The 21339-nt window shown below is 34.3% G+C and overlaps 1 protein-coding gene across 3 annotated transcripts in view; it reads right to left on the reverse strand.

Moving 5' to 3' along the window:
- Positions 1-21339, reverse strand: part of Clbn (Nuclear export mediator factor NEMF homolog Clbn) — a 64133-nt gene that overhangs the window by 3172 nt on the left and 39622 nt on the right. For 2 of the 3 annotated variants that reach the window (XM_081730739.1, XM_081730738.1), the window contains exons 12-17: positions 18397-18591; positions 14400-14545; positions 12688-12943; positions 10675-10853; positions 5599-5744; positions 2089-2414 (exon numbers count right to left, since the gene is read on the reverse strand). In XM_081730739.1, coding sequence (XP_081586865.1) covers positions 2089-2414; positions 5599-5744; positions 10675-10853; positions 12688-12943; positions 14400-14545; positions 18397-18591 — 1248 coding nt within the window. The remainder of the gene's footprint in view (positions 1-2088; positions 2415-5598; positions 5745-10674; positions 10854-12687; positions 12944-14399; positions 14546-18396; positions 18592-21339) is intronic. The other variant, XM_081730740.1, reaches the window with a different exon arrangement.

Consider the following 21339-nt stretch of genomic DNA (forward strand, 5'->3'; position numbering starts at 1 on the left):
AAATCTGACTTTTTTCCAAAGGCTTTATCTCAAAAAATGTTTAGATAACCATCATACCTAAGCATTTACATATAGTTTTCAATAGACGAACAAATCACTTTGCTGTTCACAGCAATTTGATATCTTAAACTTCCAGACATACGATAAACATTGATACCGTTCGCAAAACTACTTAAAATTATGTAATTGCGAAAACTTTGTATAATTACAACTACAAAAACTAGCTGTAATGTTGTAAAAGCAAAAGAAGAAAATTATTTTAAACATTTTTCACTAACCCATTTTACGCACTGTTACAATTTTACCAATGTTTACCATATCTCCGCAGTGGTTTGAGATGTCAAATTGCTCTAAATGGAAAAATGATTCGTTTGTCGATTGGAAACTATATGAGTACTTAGGTTTGATAATTAGGTAAACATTTTTTTCGAAACACTTTTTGAAAAACACGAAGTAATTTCCTATATAAATCAACGGATAAAAAACAAAAATGGTGCAGGTATTCAATGCCATAAATGACGTGCTTAAGTTCTTTCGGGTAATGGAGACCGAAGACAAAAAGCTAATAAAAGATGGTGGAAGAAATGGAGAATCACAAGAAAACACCATGAACATGATACTATTCATTCCATGTTCACAATTGTTCAATCTTGAGATCGAACAAGAATTACCAATCGAGCTAGTGCATACAAAGCAAGGAAAAATGCAAAACTCCTTCAGTGGAGTTTAAAATAAAATAAAATAAAATAAAATAAAATAAATAAATAAAATAAATAAATAAATTAAATAAACAAAACTAAAAAACCGAAATCATCGAAGAAAGGAGCACAAAATAAAGAACAGAATAAGTATATTATTATAGTGACCTTGATTACTAATGTCACGGAACCCAGTGAAAACGAAGCGGAAATAAGAATTAATTCCGATTAACTTTTATACAAGGGTATAAAACTACACTGTCAGATAGCTTTGAACAAAGTCAAACGACAAAATTTAATGATATAAATGCAGCTGTACATAAAACTACAAGTTAGAAACAGCCAAAAGGATGAATTTAACAGAAAACACTTCCAAATTTAACAAAAGTTTATGAAGATTTAGAATGTTATTCACTCTCCTAGTATTTCCGGGAGAAACAAAATCTATACTTCGTGATGTTGCCTTATAGCTCTTCATTATGTTGGGTCAGGAGCTCGATACCACATCAACGGTGACATGACGATATATCCGAAGCTAACGTCTGCACAGATGCTATTTATTTTAAATTACATTAAATGATTCTTAATTTATACGAAAGGTTTACACACACAAATGCCACAACTATCCAATATTTTCGTCCATCTTTCCTAATCATTTTTATGTGGCCGTGAGCAACGTAATCGCTAATACTCTCGCCTTAGGTGCGAGCGCTCCCGGATTGGATTCCCAGTGAGGACACTCGGTCGAGAAGTGTAAAAGCTTTTCACGCTAGCCTTCCGACTGAAATATTCCTGGGTTTTCCTCATTCGCACCAGGCAAATGGCTCCTAACACTGGTCCCAGGCTGCTTCCTTTCTTCCTCCCCGATTTCCCACGTAGTGTGGCCTAGAAATTTAATTCCTAATCGTCTTTGATAGTTTGAAATGATTCAATCTAAAAATTACTAGTTAGTAGTATTCTATTCTTAGAAACTGAAATACTTTCTAATATTTCGGATATATCAGCAAGGCCACCTAAAAGTTACTTGTTTAATTAATACACTATTTCGTTATGTAATACGTGCACACTGATACTGAAGTTATAAGCGTGAGAAGAATTTAGAGTATAACATGTATTAAGTTCCTTGATCCTCGACAAAGGACTCTCTCTGGTGTATCCTAAACGTTGAGAAGTATTTCAGTTTCTAGGAATATAATTAGGTGAGTCGTTCTACCAGTAAATATGATTCAATTGCTTTTGATCCTTCACAAAATTATCAATTTTCGTTCACACAATATTCAACTAAAATATTCTTACGATGAAGAAAAAGATCCATACAGACACACTACAGATATTTTTTGAAGTTTTAGGGAGAAAAAAAAAAAAAAAAACTCTTAAAAGCTTTACTTACTTGTAATTAACCAGTGTATTATATGGTGCAACGACCGGAACTGCGAAGAGCAATTCATCTTCCGGAACAGGGATGCCGGTAAGTGAATCCACCATCTCAACATCGGCAGCCACTTGGATCTCCTCGTGTGTTTCTGCATCCGAGCCATCTTCTTCTCCATCTCCCGTTCTCTGTTGTTTGGTCTCACCAGTGCCCTTAAACTGTGGTAGCTTCGTTTTTGGCGCATTACCCTTTTTCGTAGTCTCAGTCGATTGGGAGCCCTTTCCTTGCTTTCCTTGGTCTTTACCCTTCTTTCCTTTCTTCCCGTCTTTCGGATTTCCTGCAGGCTATACAATCAACAATAATAATTATTATCCTTATTGTTATAAATAGTATGGATGTCACTCGGGATATGCATATTACTGTTAGGATTATGTACGGCATAATTAGGACTACGTATGTCACTATTAGACGAAATATAGATACAACGATAGATACAATCTGCCACTTAAGAGTCTTCATCCCGGCGAAATTAAAATACCGCTAATTTTACATTAATTATCTGATATCTTCAAATAGATAAAAGATAATTGAAATATGGAACAAGAGCGCCCTAGACAATATTATTTTGCGTGAGGTACCGTTATCACAAGTTACATAGTGGCTTTATGTTTCCAGCTGTTTAGAAACGCGAAAATAAATGCCGATTTTCAAATGGCTCGAAATCGAAAGCAGATAAGTGAGTCGTGATAACGGTATCTCATGTAAAATTATATTGTCTAGAGCACTCTTGTTCCACATTTCGATTATCTTTTATCTATTTGAAGATATCACATAATTAATGTAAAATTAGCGGTATTTTAATTTCGCCGGGATGAAGACTCTTAACACTGTAAACTTTGCATATTTAGTAAATATATATTACAATATTCTACGCGCTGACTCAAAATACACTTCAGACGACAGCCACGAAGAAGACATCGTCAACCATCGCCAACGATCGGCAAGTGACGTAATTTCAAACAGCAACATTTTAGGATAAAAAGAGACAAAACACCACAGAAGGCATCAATCTCCACCGATCGATCATCCGCTACTCTCTAAGACGCCTGGTCATTGAGAGGCACCGACCTACACCTTGACCGCCAATGTCTTGGTTTCTACCACCCTAAGACGCATGGTCATTGAGCTCCTACTAATTCACCAGCAAATCACCATGTTATTTAGAGGAATTTATATATTATCTGTAATATCTACTACTACTGTATATAAGAGAAAACTTTTATAATGAAAGGTGATAGGAAAATGTAAACTTCCGTGCATAATCTTTTAGCCCTAGCCTAAAAGACAGAATCTTTACAATACAATCTATTCCAACAGAATAAAAGTTATCAACTGTATCAAACTAACAACAATTATCATACAACTTTAACGCCATAAAAATTAAGTTTTTGTGGATTTTCTCGAAAACCACGCATGAGAATACACCCTCCAGTATGACTTTTTGTTCAGCTCAATGTGGTATATCGATCAATAGTTGTCTAATCTTTGGACGTTATTACATTTACACAAAAATTAAACTTTAAGAGTTAATCATAATGGTGGACTTATTTCATTGACCACACTTGCAAGTGCCATAATGAAAAGCTTGATTCAGTGTATTCTTTAATGTCAGTTTCATCTCAATACATAGAAAACATCAAGGTGTTTAAAGACTTAAATTTTAAACAGTAATTATTTATTTTAAAAGAATATTTCAACTCATTTACATTACTTACAGTTCTGAACGTACAAGAACCCACTATAAGTAACCACTAATACAGTAGAAGATCGATATAATACGGTTGCTTGGGGACGTTTTACTCCCGTATAACCTAATTACGGTCTATTGAAATGTAACCGCGGAAGTGACAAAAATCGATTTCGAGGGTGTGGAGGAGGAAAACATTCGTGCTATAATACATTACAATATTATACAATAATATCAGATACAAAAATTAAAAGAAATAATTAAGTTTTACGTTCCACGATTATGCCAGCTAGGCTAAAGGGGATGGTGATGATGAAAAACGAATGAAATGGTGGAATGAATAAAGTGGGAGGAAACGGGAGAACCCCAAGAAAACCCACGCACACGGTGCTTGTCCATCATAAAGCTCACTTGCTGCGAGCTGGGATCAGATACAGTCTAACGGTAAAATTGTACTGAAGAACTGTTCTTTGCAGAATATTTACTCTAACTCTATTTTCAAAAGTAAAAATTTTATTTTAAAATAACTTACCATTATATATATATAGCGGAATAAACTTCTCGAATCCGCGGCATTTCAAGCCGCACTATTTCGGGATTCTACTGTATTTTAATTACTACAAAGCATTTTGTTTACTGTTCTTTATTTTGGTGATTTAAACGTAAAGCAAAGGTTTCTGCTGTACTGTACATATTCTAAAAGTTTTATTGTTTTTTGTACACTAAAACATAGTTTTCATGCTGATTTTTTATTTGTGTTTGCCCCTCATTTTTAGTCTTTTTTCGCGTTATCCGTAATTTTCGCTATCCGCGGTGTCCTTGTCAGGCCGGTAGCCAGCCCAAAAATGCAGGGGGGGGGGAACCGTTAGAAGTTAGGGGGGCCTATCCAATAATATTATAGTCCATCACCATATTATAGTTCATTTGCAAGGCTACCGTGAAAATTTTTGAAGGGGCCAGCAAACATTTAGGAGGTTCGGCCCCCTAGACCCTCGTGGATACGGGCTTGGTCCTTGTTACCCAATTCCGCGGATAATCGGGCTTTACTATATTATGTAATGGATACCTACTTGATATCGAACTTGGAATCACATGCACTAAAAGTAATAATATGCTTTCTTTTTCTTATAGCTCCCAACAATTATACATTACCTTGAGTACCAAAATATGTCTACTTCTAAGATTTTGTGTGAAATTATCAAAATAAATACGCTTTTCAATATAAATTGTGAAAATAAATAGGCACAAACGTCAAAAAAAGACATTTTTAGGCAAAATAAACTAGCATTTCTCGTCATAATTAAGAAACAAAGAAAGGGGAAAAAGAACACAGGCATTCTTTTATTTAATCGTACCATTGAGAGAAACAATGTTTTAACTTTCGCAGTTTATTTACACCTCTGCAAAACCAAATATTCTTTCTAAATACTTTCCCAACGCGCTTATATTTATCACAAATAAAATTGTGATTTGTACGTTGTAACTACAGAGGAGTAACTTGTCAAAGATAGTCATGCTTCCTTAAGCGAGGTATTGTAAGGCTATTCTTGTATCTAATTTTCAGGACAAGGTAATTTCTATTGTATATTTTACCAGAATTCCAGTTGGATTCCTTCAAGGAAAAGTTAAGCTTACTATGGATAATCTCTGAGTTTGCATTTTGGTTACAGTTATTTTGGCAAGAAAACTCTTCTAATCTACACAAGAAAACACTTCTTGTGCTTAGCTATGTTCACAGTTGGTGATAGTTTTGCCACTTACGAAAAAGAATTTTCTATTACCTTTAAGATATCCATTCGAAGCTGTCTATCCTCTTCGTCTTGAAATTTATATTTCTCTTTCATTTTCTTCATTTTCCCTCGTTGTCCACGCTTCACGGATTGTTGTTTGCCTTGGTTCCTTTCCTCCTCCTCTTCCTCTTTACCTTCTGAAAACAATACATAGTCTCTGTAATCAGGTCATATTTTAAAATATATATAAAACATAAAATATGGTCATATTTTAAAATATATTTAAAAACAAACTTAAAGTTCGTATAACAGTAAGAAAAACTCTTCTTCAGTTTACTGCTAGAAGATTGAAAGAAGACGGTATGCAACCCTTGTTCTTACGAAAACGATAGATGCATAAGCAGTATCTTCTATTAAGTAATGTATAATTTTAATAGACGGCAGACTCAATTATATAACTAATTCCATTCTTGACTTAAAAATTCATATGTTTAAAACCGTAGAAACAAACTGCCAATGGATCCTGTCCTGTACAATGCCATTCAATTACGATTATTGTTACCCAGTCCTCTAAGACCCTACTTTATATTATCCTCCCACCTCTTTATTGGTGTACTCACAGGCTTTTTTCTACCAAGAATGCTAAATATACTGCACGATTCCTCATTGCAACATGTACTCTGACAATTGTATAGCCTCAATATGATTTGAGAATGAGTAGATTTAGTTATGTACTAAAAACAATTTAAGTGTAACATAAAAGAACATAATAATCATATATAAGAAGTGTGAAAACCAACGCGAACAAACAGAGGAACACATATTCAAGATGGTGTGGACAGATAGGGCAAGAAAGGTGTATCGCTTTAAAGTCACACCTAGAAATCAGACTAATTTTCTCCCTGAAAAAGGTATAAAATGAAGAAATATTTCGATTTGAATTGACGTGATTCATAGCACATAATCAGAGAACACAAGACGTAAAACTTGATAAAGCGGAGAAAGGAAAGGATTCAGATGTAGGAATCATAATCAATCACTTGATTACTGACCCTTAACTTTCAACAGGGCAATTTAAAACGTACAATAAAATGTTGCTTAAACTAATTTTAAGGAAGATTATTTCACTTTCCTCTCTCTTTGGAAACTTCGAAAGATAATCTGATTTCTAACTGTTTCAAATTACTTCAGTTAATCTTTAGTTTATCAGGTTATTTTACCTTGTAAGGTCTCAGCTTACTTCTACATTAAAAACGACCGTTGTTAGGTAACTATTTTACAATGGAAAGAACTGGGAAAGTCAGTCTCAGTATATTTTTAAAGTAAAATCAGCACCAATTATCGTATTTTGTTTCCTTCAGAGGAAAACTTACTGATTTATTTCTGTAGAAGAATTTTAATTCCATTGAATGCCTCTCCTGGATAACAACATAATATACATCAATAAAACAGCATTTTTGCCTATTATGAACTTTGGCGAGCATGCGTCATAATTTTATACTACGATTCCTTTAACTACTTTTCTTACTTTCTTTAATAATTGCACAATTCAATGATGTAAGTTTTATATTATTACTATTTTCAGTCTTCGTATCATATATTTATACGGGGATGACAAATCATGATTTGAAAAAGTAAGCACATTGCAACCTTAAGATTAAATTAAAATCCTTTCAGTTCCCTGGTGAAAACGAAATATATGTACTGCTAAACAGAGAATTTTTAATTGAGGCATTATCAATTTTTTTCAGCATATAGATCTTAATGTAACCAACTACCCCAGCGAAATATCAGAAAATGCTCAAAAAGTGATATGTTTTGTCATCTTCGTACACATATATAAACGCTTTTATCTGTAAATAGGAATAAATATCTTTCAAGAAAATGGGTAAGTATAATTTCATTTTCTCTTCAATTCTTGATCCTTTTATAACCAAGTATATGAAACTAACTAACTAACTAACTCTATGGCCTATGGAACCTGAAGGTTCAATGCCGCGTTCACAAAAGCTCTCCACTGACGTCTATCCTTAGCCAATTGGATCCAGTTTCTACATTGTATTCCTATCTCTGCGAGATCCATCTTAATATTGTCCTCCCATCTGCGCCTAGGTCTTCCTAATGGTTATCGAGGCATTTCTCTTCTGTTAACATCCTATAAAATCCTTTCAAATATTCTATTAGCAAGATTGACTCCATACGCAGATGAAATTATTGGAGATTATCAGTGCGGATTTAGACGAAATCGATCAACTATCGACCAAATATTTATCATTCGACAAATACTCGAAAAAAAGTGGGAATACAATACCCACGTACATCAACTATTTGTTGATTTTAGAAAGGCGTACGACTCGGTTAGGAGAGAAACATTATACAACGTTCTTACAGAACTTGGAATACCGAGAAAGCTAATTAGATTAATTAAGATATGTTTAAATGAATCCCAAGGGAAAGTCCGGGTAGGAAAATTTTTGTCCACGAGCTTTCACGTCGAAAATGGCTTGAAATAAGGAGATGCGTTGTCGCCATTATTATTTAACTTTGTGCTGGAATACACTATAAGAAAAATCAAAGATAGCAACCAGGGCCTAGAGTTGAACGGTATTCATCAGGTTATGGTATATGCTGATGATGTAAATTTAATAGGGGATGATAGGAGAACAACAGAAAGAAATGCAGAGATCTTATTAAACGCTTGCAGGGACATGGGTTTAGAAGTAAATGCAGAGAAAACTAAATACATAGAAGTGCGTCGGGACCGTAATACGGCAAATTATGGATGCGTTAAAATATTAAATAATACTTTTGATAAAGTGGATACTTTCAAATATCTAGGATCAATATTAACAGACGGTTCAAAATCGGTTCATTATTCGGTTCAAAATCTCTTGTCGTCGCGAATTCTGTCGAGGAATTTGAAGCTTAAAATATATAAAACGATAATCATGCTTGTTGTTCTGTATGGTTGCGAAACATGGAGGGAAGAACATAGACTGAAAGTATTTGAGAACAAGATCCTGAGACGAATATTCGGACCCAAGAGGAATGGCAGAAACTTCATAACGAGAAACTACATAATTTATACGGTTTACCCAACATTGTTAGGGTCGTCAAGTCTAGGAGGCTTAAGTGGGCAGGTCATGTAGCTAGAATGGAAGAAAGTAGAAACGCTTTCGATAACCAAGTGTATGAGTTTCTGAAATATTAACTTGTGTGCACAGCGTGTTAACACAAATAAGAAATAATTCCCTTTATAACATGCATGTTTCACGTTCTGTTTGGGCAATGGGAATCTTCTAGAACTGGTGCAACTGAAGAAAGAAACAAGTTATGGAAGAATATGAAATACACATCTTAAAAATTATGCAAAAAAAACAGCTAACTTAGAAAAATTGATGTGGAGAAATAATATACTGTATTTATGTTTTAACACAATTTAATTACATGTGTGAAAAATTTCTGATTGTTACTTCTGGCGAAGAATCATTCAATACTGCATTTAACATTACTAACAAAGGTTAACAAACCTCACGGATTATGACTGCAGAAGCGAAAGCTTGCCATGGTATTACATCCTCTGTGAAACTTACCATTCAGAACTATTACTACCTACTTGCCTGCTATTTTGCTGTATTTTTCTTCCTATCTTCTTGGTTTATTTAAGAGGGTTACGAACTAACTCTCTACTTCCGTATTATGTATGCAAGCGACGTGTACCGATCTACTATTCGCATGATATTTGATGACAAGAACATGTACCTTTTGTGAAGCTTCGCATTGTGGAACTTAACATTCACCCGTTTGCTTATTTATTGTTGCATCAAACAACTTCCTCGAAACTATGTTTTCAAAACCCGCAGTCTTCGTCGTTCTTTGCGACTAATTTTCACAACGGGTCCATAAAATACAGCGGGTAGAATTACACTTTTACAACTCTTATTTTATTTTTTATTATTTATTTATTTATGTATTTTGACATTAGATCAATGATAAAAGTTTTGTACGAAGATTATTCAAATGAAAATCTTACTTCGTGAGAAGACAGTGAGCACAACTTTTTCTGCTAAAGCCGGGTTGCGGAATTTTTTGGGTTTCGGTGACGAGCTACGGCGCCATGTCTGTTCGCTCTCTTTATTTCAGGTTGGTTATAGCGGATTCATATTTCTATTCCTGTAATAATCTGCCTAGAAATCCTTCACCTTCGGCCTAAAAACGACGCAAAAGTTATCACAGTCATCAATACGATCATCTTTCGATTCAGCAGTCAATCAACGTTGCACCCATCTCACAGACCCTTTATTGAACCCCAGTATATCACGGACAGTAATATTGGCACGGAAAGAACACTAATATCCGAAATGGCATAGAAACATCACTGGCTATTTTCTTCACGGTAATACGCCTACAAGCTCTTCTACTATAGCAACGTTTTCGTTTGTTACCAATCGGTGTGCGTGGGCCAGTGGCAGGGCGTTCTCCACAGAAGTTAAGCCGCTTTTATACTTTCTACATTACTTGTAGCCTTACTGCAGTGCAAATACTGTTTCCTTACTCAGTGTTCCTTCATGATATTGCCCCTGTAGGTATTTCTTCCAACAACGACGATTCGACCTGTCATCTTACAGATAAACCGTACACCTTTTCGAAATTTTATCGTACTTTTCAGGTTTTCACCTGAATTTCCTTCGTATTTAGTGGTAATATGCATTTCCAGCCATAATTATATTGTTTTTATTCCTTCGTTGAATTCATTCTTACTTGTCATCCTTACGCATAATAATTTATTCACCTGTTCTACATAATTATTACTATTATATCCAAAACACGGTTTCAGCTTGCCATTATGTATCTATCTCATTTCACTCAATTTAATATCGATTTTCTCACACTCTATCAAGATATTTTGCTTTTCTTGACATAACATAGTCTCGTGACAAGTACTGTACTAACAGATAATAAACATTAAATAAAACAAAAGAAACGGAGAAGAGTTATACGAGTAGTATAACTTATTCTGGAAGTTCGTGAAACTTTAAGTAACCAGGCAGCGCAATTTGCAAAATATTTGAGGCTTTGTGAGAGTCTGTATAATTGACAATATTAATATTACACTTTGTTCCTTACCTGGAAAGTCTTCATGTTTCGATTGTTTGTTTTTAGCTTTATTTCTTCGTTCCTTTTTCTTGTTCTGTGAAGAGGACTCTCTAATGATAACTGATTTGTCATCACCTAAATAAATTATTTGCTCTTTATTCGAGTCTTGTGACGGTAAAATGGATGTTCCTGTTGTACGAAGAGCCACTCTGTTGATAAAAGACAAAATTATCTGTTGTACAGCCTGATTCTTGCTACACACTTCATTAAGACTAATAGTGACACAAATATTAAAATAAATAAATAAAACACAATATATCATTTGTTAATTAAATTCAGTATGTATAAATATTGTATGTTGCATTTTGCAAAACAATTACACATAGAAAGTTATGACGTAGCCGAAGACCTTAAAAGTGATACAGTACTAACACAAACGTGTTAATTCTTTTCTTTCCCAGTGTTTGACAAAGTACCATACAATGTTTGACGAAACACCAGACAAGACTATTTCACTGATTTTGATAACTTTTTGCATGTTGTCGACTTCGACATCCAGGTTTTTATTTAACAAGTGAAAAAAAAAAAAAGCTCTCATTAAGGGTACGTACGAAAGAGCAATAATTCTATATTATCACGCTTATCTTTTAAACTGCTGAAAGTGATGGTACTAAATATAGTATTTGAGAGATCTTCGTATCACAGATACGATCTTAAGTACTTGCACGAATTCAACATGGATAACGCAGAGAATAGGAAATGGAAAGTAAATACTGACTGCAGTGAAGTGGGGCAGCTGCTAATATCTAATATGAATTATCCTATTTTAGATTACTGTATCCAGTCCTTTTAGTATACTATGTGCAGTTTCTTCTAACATGCAGGTTACCATGTTTCGACTCGATCAACAGCTCGGATATTATACAAGACTAGTTTACTATAATGATATACAAAGAGTGGGGAAAATGCACGACTGGATTGTATTTCGAATCCAGGTCTCTGGCTTACAGTCCCCTTAAGCCATCTAGTCTGCTCCCTAACCAGCATACATCGTTCAACTCTTGTCGGTGCTCAAGCCGCTTAGATCACATTCATTAAAATCACATTTATAAAGGAATTGGTGTGATATAAAATTGGTTATTTGTTTTAATGTGTCAAATCGTTTTATTATACTTATCAATAGTGGGTTAAGAACACACTTGTATGTCTAGGATGCAAAATTATTGGAAAAATAAAAATGAGTTATCTCGAAAAGAATATAATGAAATAAAAAATCCCTCTTACAAAATCTTTTGTTCGGGGAAGAGATGCACAATACTTCTAATCTTTTGAGGTCCGTGGCTAAATGATCGATATATTGTCTTCGATATGGGACACCCAGGTTCACTCCCAGTAAGCGCTCATGTGATTCTGATTTTCCTTTTAAGTTGTTAGTTCACGTCTCACATACCCCCGGGGGTAGAAAAGAAATGTTGAACTTCTAAGTAACCAACTAATCTTTTGTCTTTTGTATTCCACACATGAGAAGTGTTAAGTTTTTATATTCGTCACCTTACAATGCACGCTTGATTTCTTTGGAAAGCCGACCGTCGACGTACGAAATATACGGGGCACTGAAATCCTTGTTAAAAAAAAAAAAAAAAAAATATTTTAGATTAAGACTGTTTTATTACTTCTCGTCCTTTGTATGTTACGGACTTCTACATATAATTCTGAAACTTAACTGAACAGTATAGTAAGTTTGTCTTTTAAATTGAAATTGTGGACCTCTTGATAGTGCTATGAAGTTGGTGTCGTAAGCAAGAATATTACATATAGAGCTTCTGTACGGTAAGAAAGCTTGTCTCAAGTTGGGTACACCTGACCAAATATGAATTATCCAAGTAAGGAGAGTAGTGGATGTAGGTTAAGAGAGCCACAAATAATGCCGCTCAAAGGCAGTGCACTGCCTGCTCATCATCTGACTGACCAAGCTAGTCTACGCGCGTTTCAACGACACGGTTTGTACTTAACATATATTGTTAAGAATAAGATAATACTTACTGATCTCCTGCCACATACTCAATTGATATTTCGGTATCTGGAAACTGGACATCATTTACAGATTCTTGCTTCAATGATGACTCGTCCCCACTACTTTCAGCATCGCTACCACCATCTGAAGTTTGCTCTTGCGCATTTCTGACATTTTTGTTTTCTTCTAACTCTTGCTTCACAACCGCCTCTTCCTCAATCCTGTCTTCAATTTCGTTTTTCACTTCCTCAATTGGATCCAAATTTTGAACTTTTACATTGTCCCCTGAAAACAAGAACATTAGCTTTACTAACACGTAATCAGTTTCATTCACATTACATGCTGCATTCGTGATCATCTCGTTTCAAAGATGTAACAAAACAGAAATTACATGTATTTCTTTTCTGAGGGAACTACCAAACAAACTAATGAAAAGTATTTAATATTATTAATCAATTAAAGTGCAATATTTTTTCTTTCTTCAGTGAGGCTTTAGGGACGGCCCCTATTGTTTCAAGTCGAATCCAAATCATTTGGGTTTACATCCAAGGAAAGTGTTTCTGGAGATTGAACCTGGAATCTTGCTAACAAAAAGTACACGCGTAAGCTACGTGGCCACAAAAGGGCTCACCAAATTATGCTAAGATTATTCAACATAGACTTCGTCAACTGTTCCTTAATTACGGTCTTTTATCCCATTCAAGATTCTAGATTTCCTTTCTTCACCCAATTTTAGATCTATTTCCATCTCTTTTCCCCTTTATTACTTTCGTGATTTTTTTTTTAATTTTCTTATTTAATATTCCCGTGATACTTTAATCTGTTTCTTTATATTTTCAGTTTCTCATTTATAATTTCTGATATTTTCTGCTATATGGTTAAACTTGTGATTCATGTATTATTGCCGATTAAGATTTTTGGTGTTAATCAAGACAGGAAATTCGATTCTGAATAGAAATTTGTATGTTATTCGATCTCATGTTAAACTGTAAATTTTTATGCTGCAAGAACTTTTCTTTAGATGCAATACGGAAGAGGTGAGGAGTTCCTCGAAACTGTTCGCAGAATTTGTGCAATCTAAAGCTTTTGAATACTTTAACATGTGGTAATTGTTATTTATTGTTACGTTTTCATCAAATTTTGCATATAGCACTTGAAAGATTTATCTATTATGTCTAAAGAACCTATCGTCTTTGCATGGAAGTTCATAGATGAAATTATATCAAGGAAAGCAATATTTTAATATAGGAAATAAAAATAAAATAGAAAGCTTCAAACTCACCACAAAAATCCTATTTATTTTTATGTGCTACATTGTACCACTCGCAATTTGTGCTTGAAAAGCATTACTTGTTTAACACTTTCGATCCTAAGCTCAAGTAGGATTCGGGATAACTTATTACTGTACACGGACGAGCTCGGTAATATTTTAGTAACTTGATCGTACAATACCATTGAATGTATTCGTCTTAAAATAGAATGTTTAAAGACATATTTACCAAATATTTCGAATCCTTACCTTTTACCTATTACCTGACACAATGCACTAGACTAACAGAAAGCTAGAATTTACTATATAAGCCCAGGGGAGGACTTCTTTTACACATTTACATTATTAACAAATGAGTACTGAGGCCTAGCTACAGCTTTGGATGAAGCTCTTTCAACATGCACATTGCCCAGGAATCTATTTTAATTACCTTGTCTTTCCTCCTGAACGCGTCAGTGGATTAAGCCTTACCTGTACTTCCATCCTCATCTTCGTCACTGTCTTCACCGAGATCAATTTCTTGATCCTGATCAGACGTAAGAGATGTAGTTTCCACAGAACTCGTGATAGTACTCACGTCGTCTTCCAAACTGCGAACTCTTCTTTCGTCTTTATGCCTGTAATTATTCATTTCAGGTAAGCAATGACTCGTATCTAATACGTTTGGATATACTGTATATAATATATACTCTTGCACCAGTCATATATGACACTGAAATATATTTAATATTTATTCGTATAATTCTGAAAGTTTTGGAGGCAGTGTTTCTTCTTTTAAATACCATTTATTGTACACTTAATTGTTATAGTTAATGTTAGCTAATAAATACGCTAATAAACCACACTTAGGTAATATGTAAACAACTATACTAGTGAAACTTGGACATTAAAAAAGAACGACACAGTAAAACTAAGAATGTTTGAGAGAAGCATATTAGAACGATACTGACCAATAAAATACGGAGATAACTCAAAAATAAGAGATAATAGTGGAATTAGTGAGATTTCGAAGAGAAAAAAAGATGTAATGAGATTTATAAAAGCTTAAAAGCTAGTGAGATTTCGAAGAGAAAAAAAAATGTAATGAGATTTATAAAAGCAAAAAGACTTAGCTCGTTGAACATGTAATGCGCATGAAAGAAAATGGAATGCCAAAAAAGCGACACAGGAAACATTTATTCTACTAAGAAGAAAAGAAGACCAAACTTACGGAGGTTGAATGATTGAAGGAACACAGGTATTCAAGTCATGGTGAATAAAAGATGCAAGATAAACAAGAATGGTGGCGTATAAAACTAGTTGTTAAGGTAAGAATATGTAAGTAACTTATCGGCTTTTTTTTTTTTTTTTTTTTTTTTTTTTTTTTTTTTTGACAAGAGTTTGATACCTCTTAAATTCAAGTAATCTCAAAATTACTTTGCCATGTTAACACCAAAAACACGGGAACACATATATACAGCACAGAATACACTACTCGTTCATTGTTCTTCTCTGTACATTACTAATCCAACACAACAAGGTAAAAATAGCTTCAAAAAATACATATCAGAAGCAGTTTTCATTGTATTAGTCAAGTCTAAATAAGAACAATGCTTTTATTTACAGAATGCTGTCTACGATAAAAATATTAGTTTTTCACTAGCCTTAACGAACGACATTATGTAACAGCTGTAATATCTCAATATATTACTGGCTTCACTAGGCCTGTACTCGATAACAGCATCAGTGCAACACTATCCATGGAACGATGAAGGTAAAAGTGACAACTTTCTAGAAGTGATTCATTTATGGACTTCCTCGCTTTCCATTATACCCACTCAACAACAGTGTAACAGTGCAAAGATGATTTAATCGTCAGCAAGACTGGTATGGGTCTAATCATTTGTCGATGTACTCAACTGGTCCCTGCGGTAGGTAGGTGGTCGGCCGGAAATTGTGAGAACATGGTCTCAGCCCATTTGAACCTCCAATACAGTGCACACCACTAGAAGAGCAGTGAGAAGAGGTCAATCCCCTAACGCAGAAAAGTTGCCCATACGAACGGTATCCCAAAAGGCACAGTTTCCAACATTATCCAAAAGAGCCTAGATTGGAAGTGTGTTATGAAGCTGGATATTGCCTTATAAAGCATCATATCTAGGAGAGGTTCACAGAAACCAGAAAACTATATGAAACGCAGGGCTTAAGTTGAAATGAGTGTGTACCCCAAATGAGAGGTGGTTCTGCCTAGATCAAACATAATAATTCAGTCCATTTTCTACCGTCGAACAGATCACGAGAACCCTTCTACTGCAGTGAAAGGAAAAGTTTTCCAAGGGATTTCTGGTAGTAGTGAGATATTGTAGTCGGGGAACGCTGCCCCTCGTCGAATTGCCATTCAACACTGAAGTGAACGGAGCTTATTTCCAAGAGAACGTTATGGACTCTCCATATGACACACAGCCCCCACAAATGTAGTGATGAGACCATAAATGTAGGGATCCACATGGACAATGCCTCCAGCCATATAGCTCGATCACACCAGGCATTCTACGCAAGAAGCGTAGAACAGACGGGAATTCGAATGATCCCATTTTCATTCAACCCTTGAAATTCCCAGACGCCTCATCAATAAACTACTGTGGGTTTGGCTTCCTCTAACAGGTCTAGTTCGACGTCGTCCCCATACCTAGCAGAGTCTTCGGAAAGTTTCAAAAGCGGTGTGGCGAGACACTTGTCTTCCCTACAATTACAAATACATTGTTGGGCGATCGTTCGGGGGCCGTAGTCGTCACATCGAGCACAATCAGTAATGGAGAAAGGAAATTTACTAGACAGGTTAAACGATTCAAAGTCAACCATTTTTACTGTGGGTACCCTTCTATATTTAAAAAATCCAGATACATAATCTCTCGCTACATATATTACTTGAAGAATTAAGCACCAGAGTGGGAAAATGGGATCAGAACAGATAAATCAAATGCTAAAATTTTATGGAATTTATGTATCTTAACTACAGAGAATGCCTATTACGATAAGAAATGTGACTAGTAAAGCCATGTTAGAATGAAGTAGCAAGATAATTTTATCTTAATTTCGATGGCACATGGAAATTACTCATCCTGACTCTAAACGTTTTTATTTATTTATTTTTAGTTAAGAAGTTTACTAAAGAAAAAGAAAAATACAATTTAGCTATGTTAATATGTTGATTCTCTAATTATGTAAAATTACTAATTTTTTAATTTGAATGAAATTAAAACTATTATTATTATTATTATTATTATTATTATTATTATTAAGTATCCTTCCCTCCGGAAGGGTTTGGATACTTCTTTTAACTTCTTCGGTTAGGTTCTGGAAATGTTTCTTCCTCGTTTCTCCATTTTTAACTTCCAATATCATCATCATTTTTTTTTTTTTTTTTTTTTTTTTTTTAAATCTCGATCAGTTGTGTTCTTCCTCTCCTCGATTTCCTTTCGTCTTTTCCTCTATGACATTATGACTTCTTCGCAAGATGTGTTTAATTTATTTCGCTTTCCTACGAAGGATGCTGAACGCCGTATATTTAAACAGCGGTGTTCTGCAGTGTGTAGAAGCGCTCCAAACATGTAGTATTTTCATGCCTAATACTGTTTGAAGACAATACTTCATACTTTGACCACACTGGAAATCCTGTTTAATCCTAGTTGCATAAAAACTAATTTTCACCTTTCATAATTCCACTCCATTTCTTGTATTCCTTTTGCATTTTGCAAAGTATAAGATTTCCAATTCTACGAAACTTTCAGAACATCTACGCTGTTTTATCCCTGTTTCAGTTTTAAACAATAGACAATTGAATATGGTCCGAAGTCGTGGGTTTTACCAACATTCCACAGCAACTATAATAATGATAATGACAGTTAGACTGCAAACAGTGATATGATGGAAGAATTTGTTGTTTTGAATGGGCTTATACACTGATTCTCCTTCATACACGATGCTACTTTGCAATACAGCATTTGGCAGAGTTTTACCTTACTATCATCATAACATCTTTTGCACTAAATGAGACTGCAGTAAGAGAAAATAAGTAGCATAAGGAAAGAAAAGTTCAATTCGAAAACATGTTAATATGGCATTCCAGTTATTGAGAATAATCTAAAGATAAGCTATCGATGACGAAGGTATGTGAACATATTTAGTGTGATGTATAATTATATATGATCTTGAATTGGTGTTTTTAGGTCATCATCATTGTGTGAATTGTCATTTCGCGTTAAAAGAAATGACAATTCTTATCCCTCAAACTTACATTTGCCTTTTTCTCTTTTTTACAAATTTAAATAAATAAAATAAAAAAACAAGGTATGTGCTCAACAAATATTCATTAAAAACTTTGATTTAGTGCTAATGACGCAAAGAAAAAATAAGGTAATTATAAACGCATAAACATGTTTACACATTTTGAAAACTACAATAATTGTACACGTTCATTTACACTTACCTGAATATTGAACTATCTTCAAGTTTAAAGAGAAAGCCGAAGCCCATAATGAGATGGCATGGTGGTAAGTAATTTCTCTTTCCCCGTATCATGAAGCTGCCTGTTGTTATATATTCTCCTGTTGGAGCTGACTTGGACACTTGATCGCTGTGTACCCACCATGCGCTGGTAACCACTTTCGCATCCCATGCAACACTAGCGGGGAAATAAAGTACAGAAAAACAGTGAGATCTTCTATCATTTAATAAACATGTGTACATTTGAATTCAAGACATATTCAGAAAATTTGCTGATCGTTTTACTTACTGTTTGTTCTAATTTCTGCTAAACATTATGGATTTTTAGTCTCTGTCTCATCTCTGACCCTTCGTTAGTTAAAATAGGATGAAAAATAAAATTATTTAAGAAGTTGACCAGTTAAGTGATCGTTTTTTCGCCTCCCAGCGATTCCACGGTGGGTATTTAAATCTCTACGCTGCCTCCCTCATTCTATTTAAATCTTAAAAGTGTATAAAATCACTTATAAATAACTATTGTTTTTAAATATAATTCAATCAAATGTGATGTTCATATACGTCAGACCTACTGCATAGCGTGTGAACACTTCCCAACCAATTAACTAGTTAAACAGTGAACGAATAAATAAATAAATAAATAAATAAATAAATAAATAAATAAATAAATAAATAAATAAATAAATAAATAAAAATTGCAATTCAGAGTGGCTAGGCTGTGAGTACCCTAAGATTGTCAACTTTTGATGTATCTTATGCTTAGTTTATACCAATCGAGCATTAAGATTCGATAAAATAATTCGATCATATGATATGATTATTTTTATCTTTCGATAAGGACCTTACATTGTTGCACCAACAGTTAGGGAGAAAGAATTAACTTATTCACGAATAATTAAGTTACTTAAAACTATGACATTTACGGCATGACGTCACCCAATATCAAACGTTTAATTGGTTAAAAAGTGTGTGCAACAACGGAAAACTGATTCGTGTAGCGTGAGAATCTACTCTTGTTACTAGGTATGGAGAGAGAGACAGAGAGAGAGAGAGAGAGAGAGAAAAAGCAGGAAGGTTCACTCCTCGGGAAGGTGATATGTCCTAATCTGGTGGGCAAACATATCCTTTAAAATAATAATAAATGCCGTATCAAATACTGAAAACAAAGCTGCATTTCTGATATTTGAGAATATTAAGGCCGCACAATTTTATTTTATGGAAAGTACGATGGTGTTGGAGATCCGAGTTAGATTCTTGGCGGGAGCTCATATAGTTCGGATCCGACATTAAGCTGTACACTCGACGAAATAAATAATTTCAATTTGCCTGAAGCATAATTTATTAGTTCTTAGCAAATTTCATCAGCATTTCAATACTGTGTAACTAAAGAAAGCTGAAGAAATTAACTTCTTTCTTATTAAACCTACAATTCGCTTCATCTCTTTGTACTGAAATAAAATACTAAACTTCGTCTCATAAAAGGCCATGAAGTATTCTGCCGGCTACACGCATCACATTTCAGCCAGTGACGCTATATAATGCTTAGTGTGTGTGTGTAAGTGTGTGTAAGCGTACTTCTTTGTTACGGAAATTATTAGTGCTCGCCATGATATATTCCTGGCTTTGTCGCTGTTCGGTATTGCACTAATTTTTGCATTTGGGAAGTTTTTAATTAATATGTGTTGACCTTGCTTAGAATTTTTTCCTTTGATATCTATACTATGATACCTAAGTGACTCACTCATCAACATAAAGGACACAATAGACAGAAATATGATACGAAAGGATTTGTTAAATACGTATCCTAAGAGAGGTTATAGGGGTTAATTTAAAAAAAATGATCATATTAGAAAGATAAAACTTGGCATATGAGCGTCCCATTAAAAATAGATGAACTTGTGTTTCGGAGTTTTTCGAAACTCCCGTTCTTAAATAGGAAAAAGGGAACAGTTTCTATCTTACCCATTTTGATTCTTTATTGGGAAACTGACAATGTGAAGATTCACTCACGTTAAAGGAGTGGAATTCGGTATTTAAACTCTTAATTAAAAATAAGAGAATACATATTTCGATAAATTAGTTTGTAATGGGGAAAGGGAACAATTTCTACAATATTCAAATTTAAGGTTCTTTATACAGAAAAATTTTGTGAATATTTGTTTAAATTGGAGGTAAAAAATCTGGTATATAAACTTCTAATTGCATTTAGTCGGAAACGTGTTTCAGCATTTTCGACAATTGCGCTTCTGAAAGGGAAACGAGGGATAATTTTACAATATTTATATTTCCGGTTTTATATTAATGTAAATCTTATTCTTCGAGTGTGAAGAATGGTCACTTCTATTTATTCTATTATAAGCATTCGTCATTTGCTTTAGTAAACATGTTTAAATTAACACCTAATAATCGAACTATATTTGAGAAAGGGGAAGGAAGTTGTTTGGGGACCGGGTTCCCAACTGCTCCTACCCCGTGTAAAACTGTAAATATATACAATTACAATGGAATTACAATGTATTTCTTTCTAATTTCAAGTATAAACAATGACTGACACAACTGATTATACCATTGAAGAATATATCATCACAGTCACTTGGGTTCACGAAAGAGACAGGACAGAGAAAACGCTGGAATATGTGCGTATGGATTTCCAGACACAATTCGGACGAGAGCCCCTTCAGAGAGAACATTTCTGCGTTGGCAGGGTTCTACTAAAATTTCAAAATGAAATTTCGTGACTTTTTTTGTGACTTTTTCTTTAGCAAACCATAAAATTTCGTAACATTCTCAAGTGCGAATTTGGGTGCGAATTAGGCCAAATTTTCATACATGCGATAGAAGCATACTTTGGTTGCATGTGGTAGCGTCTAAAGCCGACCATAGACATTTTTGGTAGTGAATTTTGACGTTTTATAGAAGTAAAATTTCC

Source organism: Thermobia domestica, chromosome 11 (assembly GCF_964235325.1).
Source record: "Thermobia domestica chromosome 11, izTheDome1.hap1.1, whole genome shotgun sequence".
NCBI lineage: Eukaryota > Metazoa > Arthropoda > Insecta > Zygentoma > Lepismatidae > Thermobia > Thermobia domestica.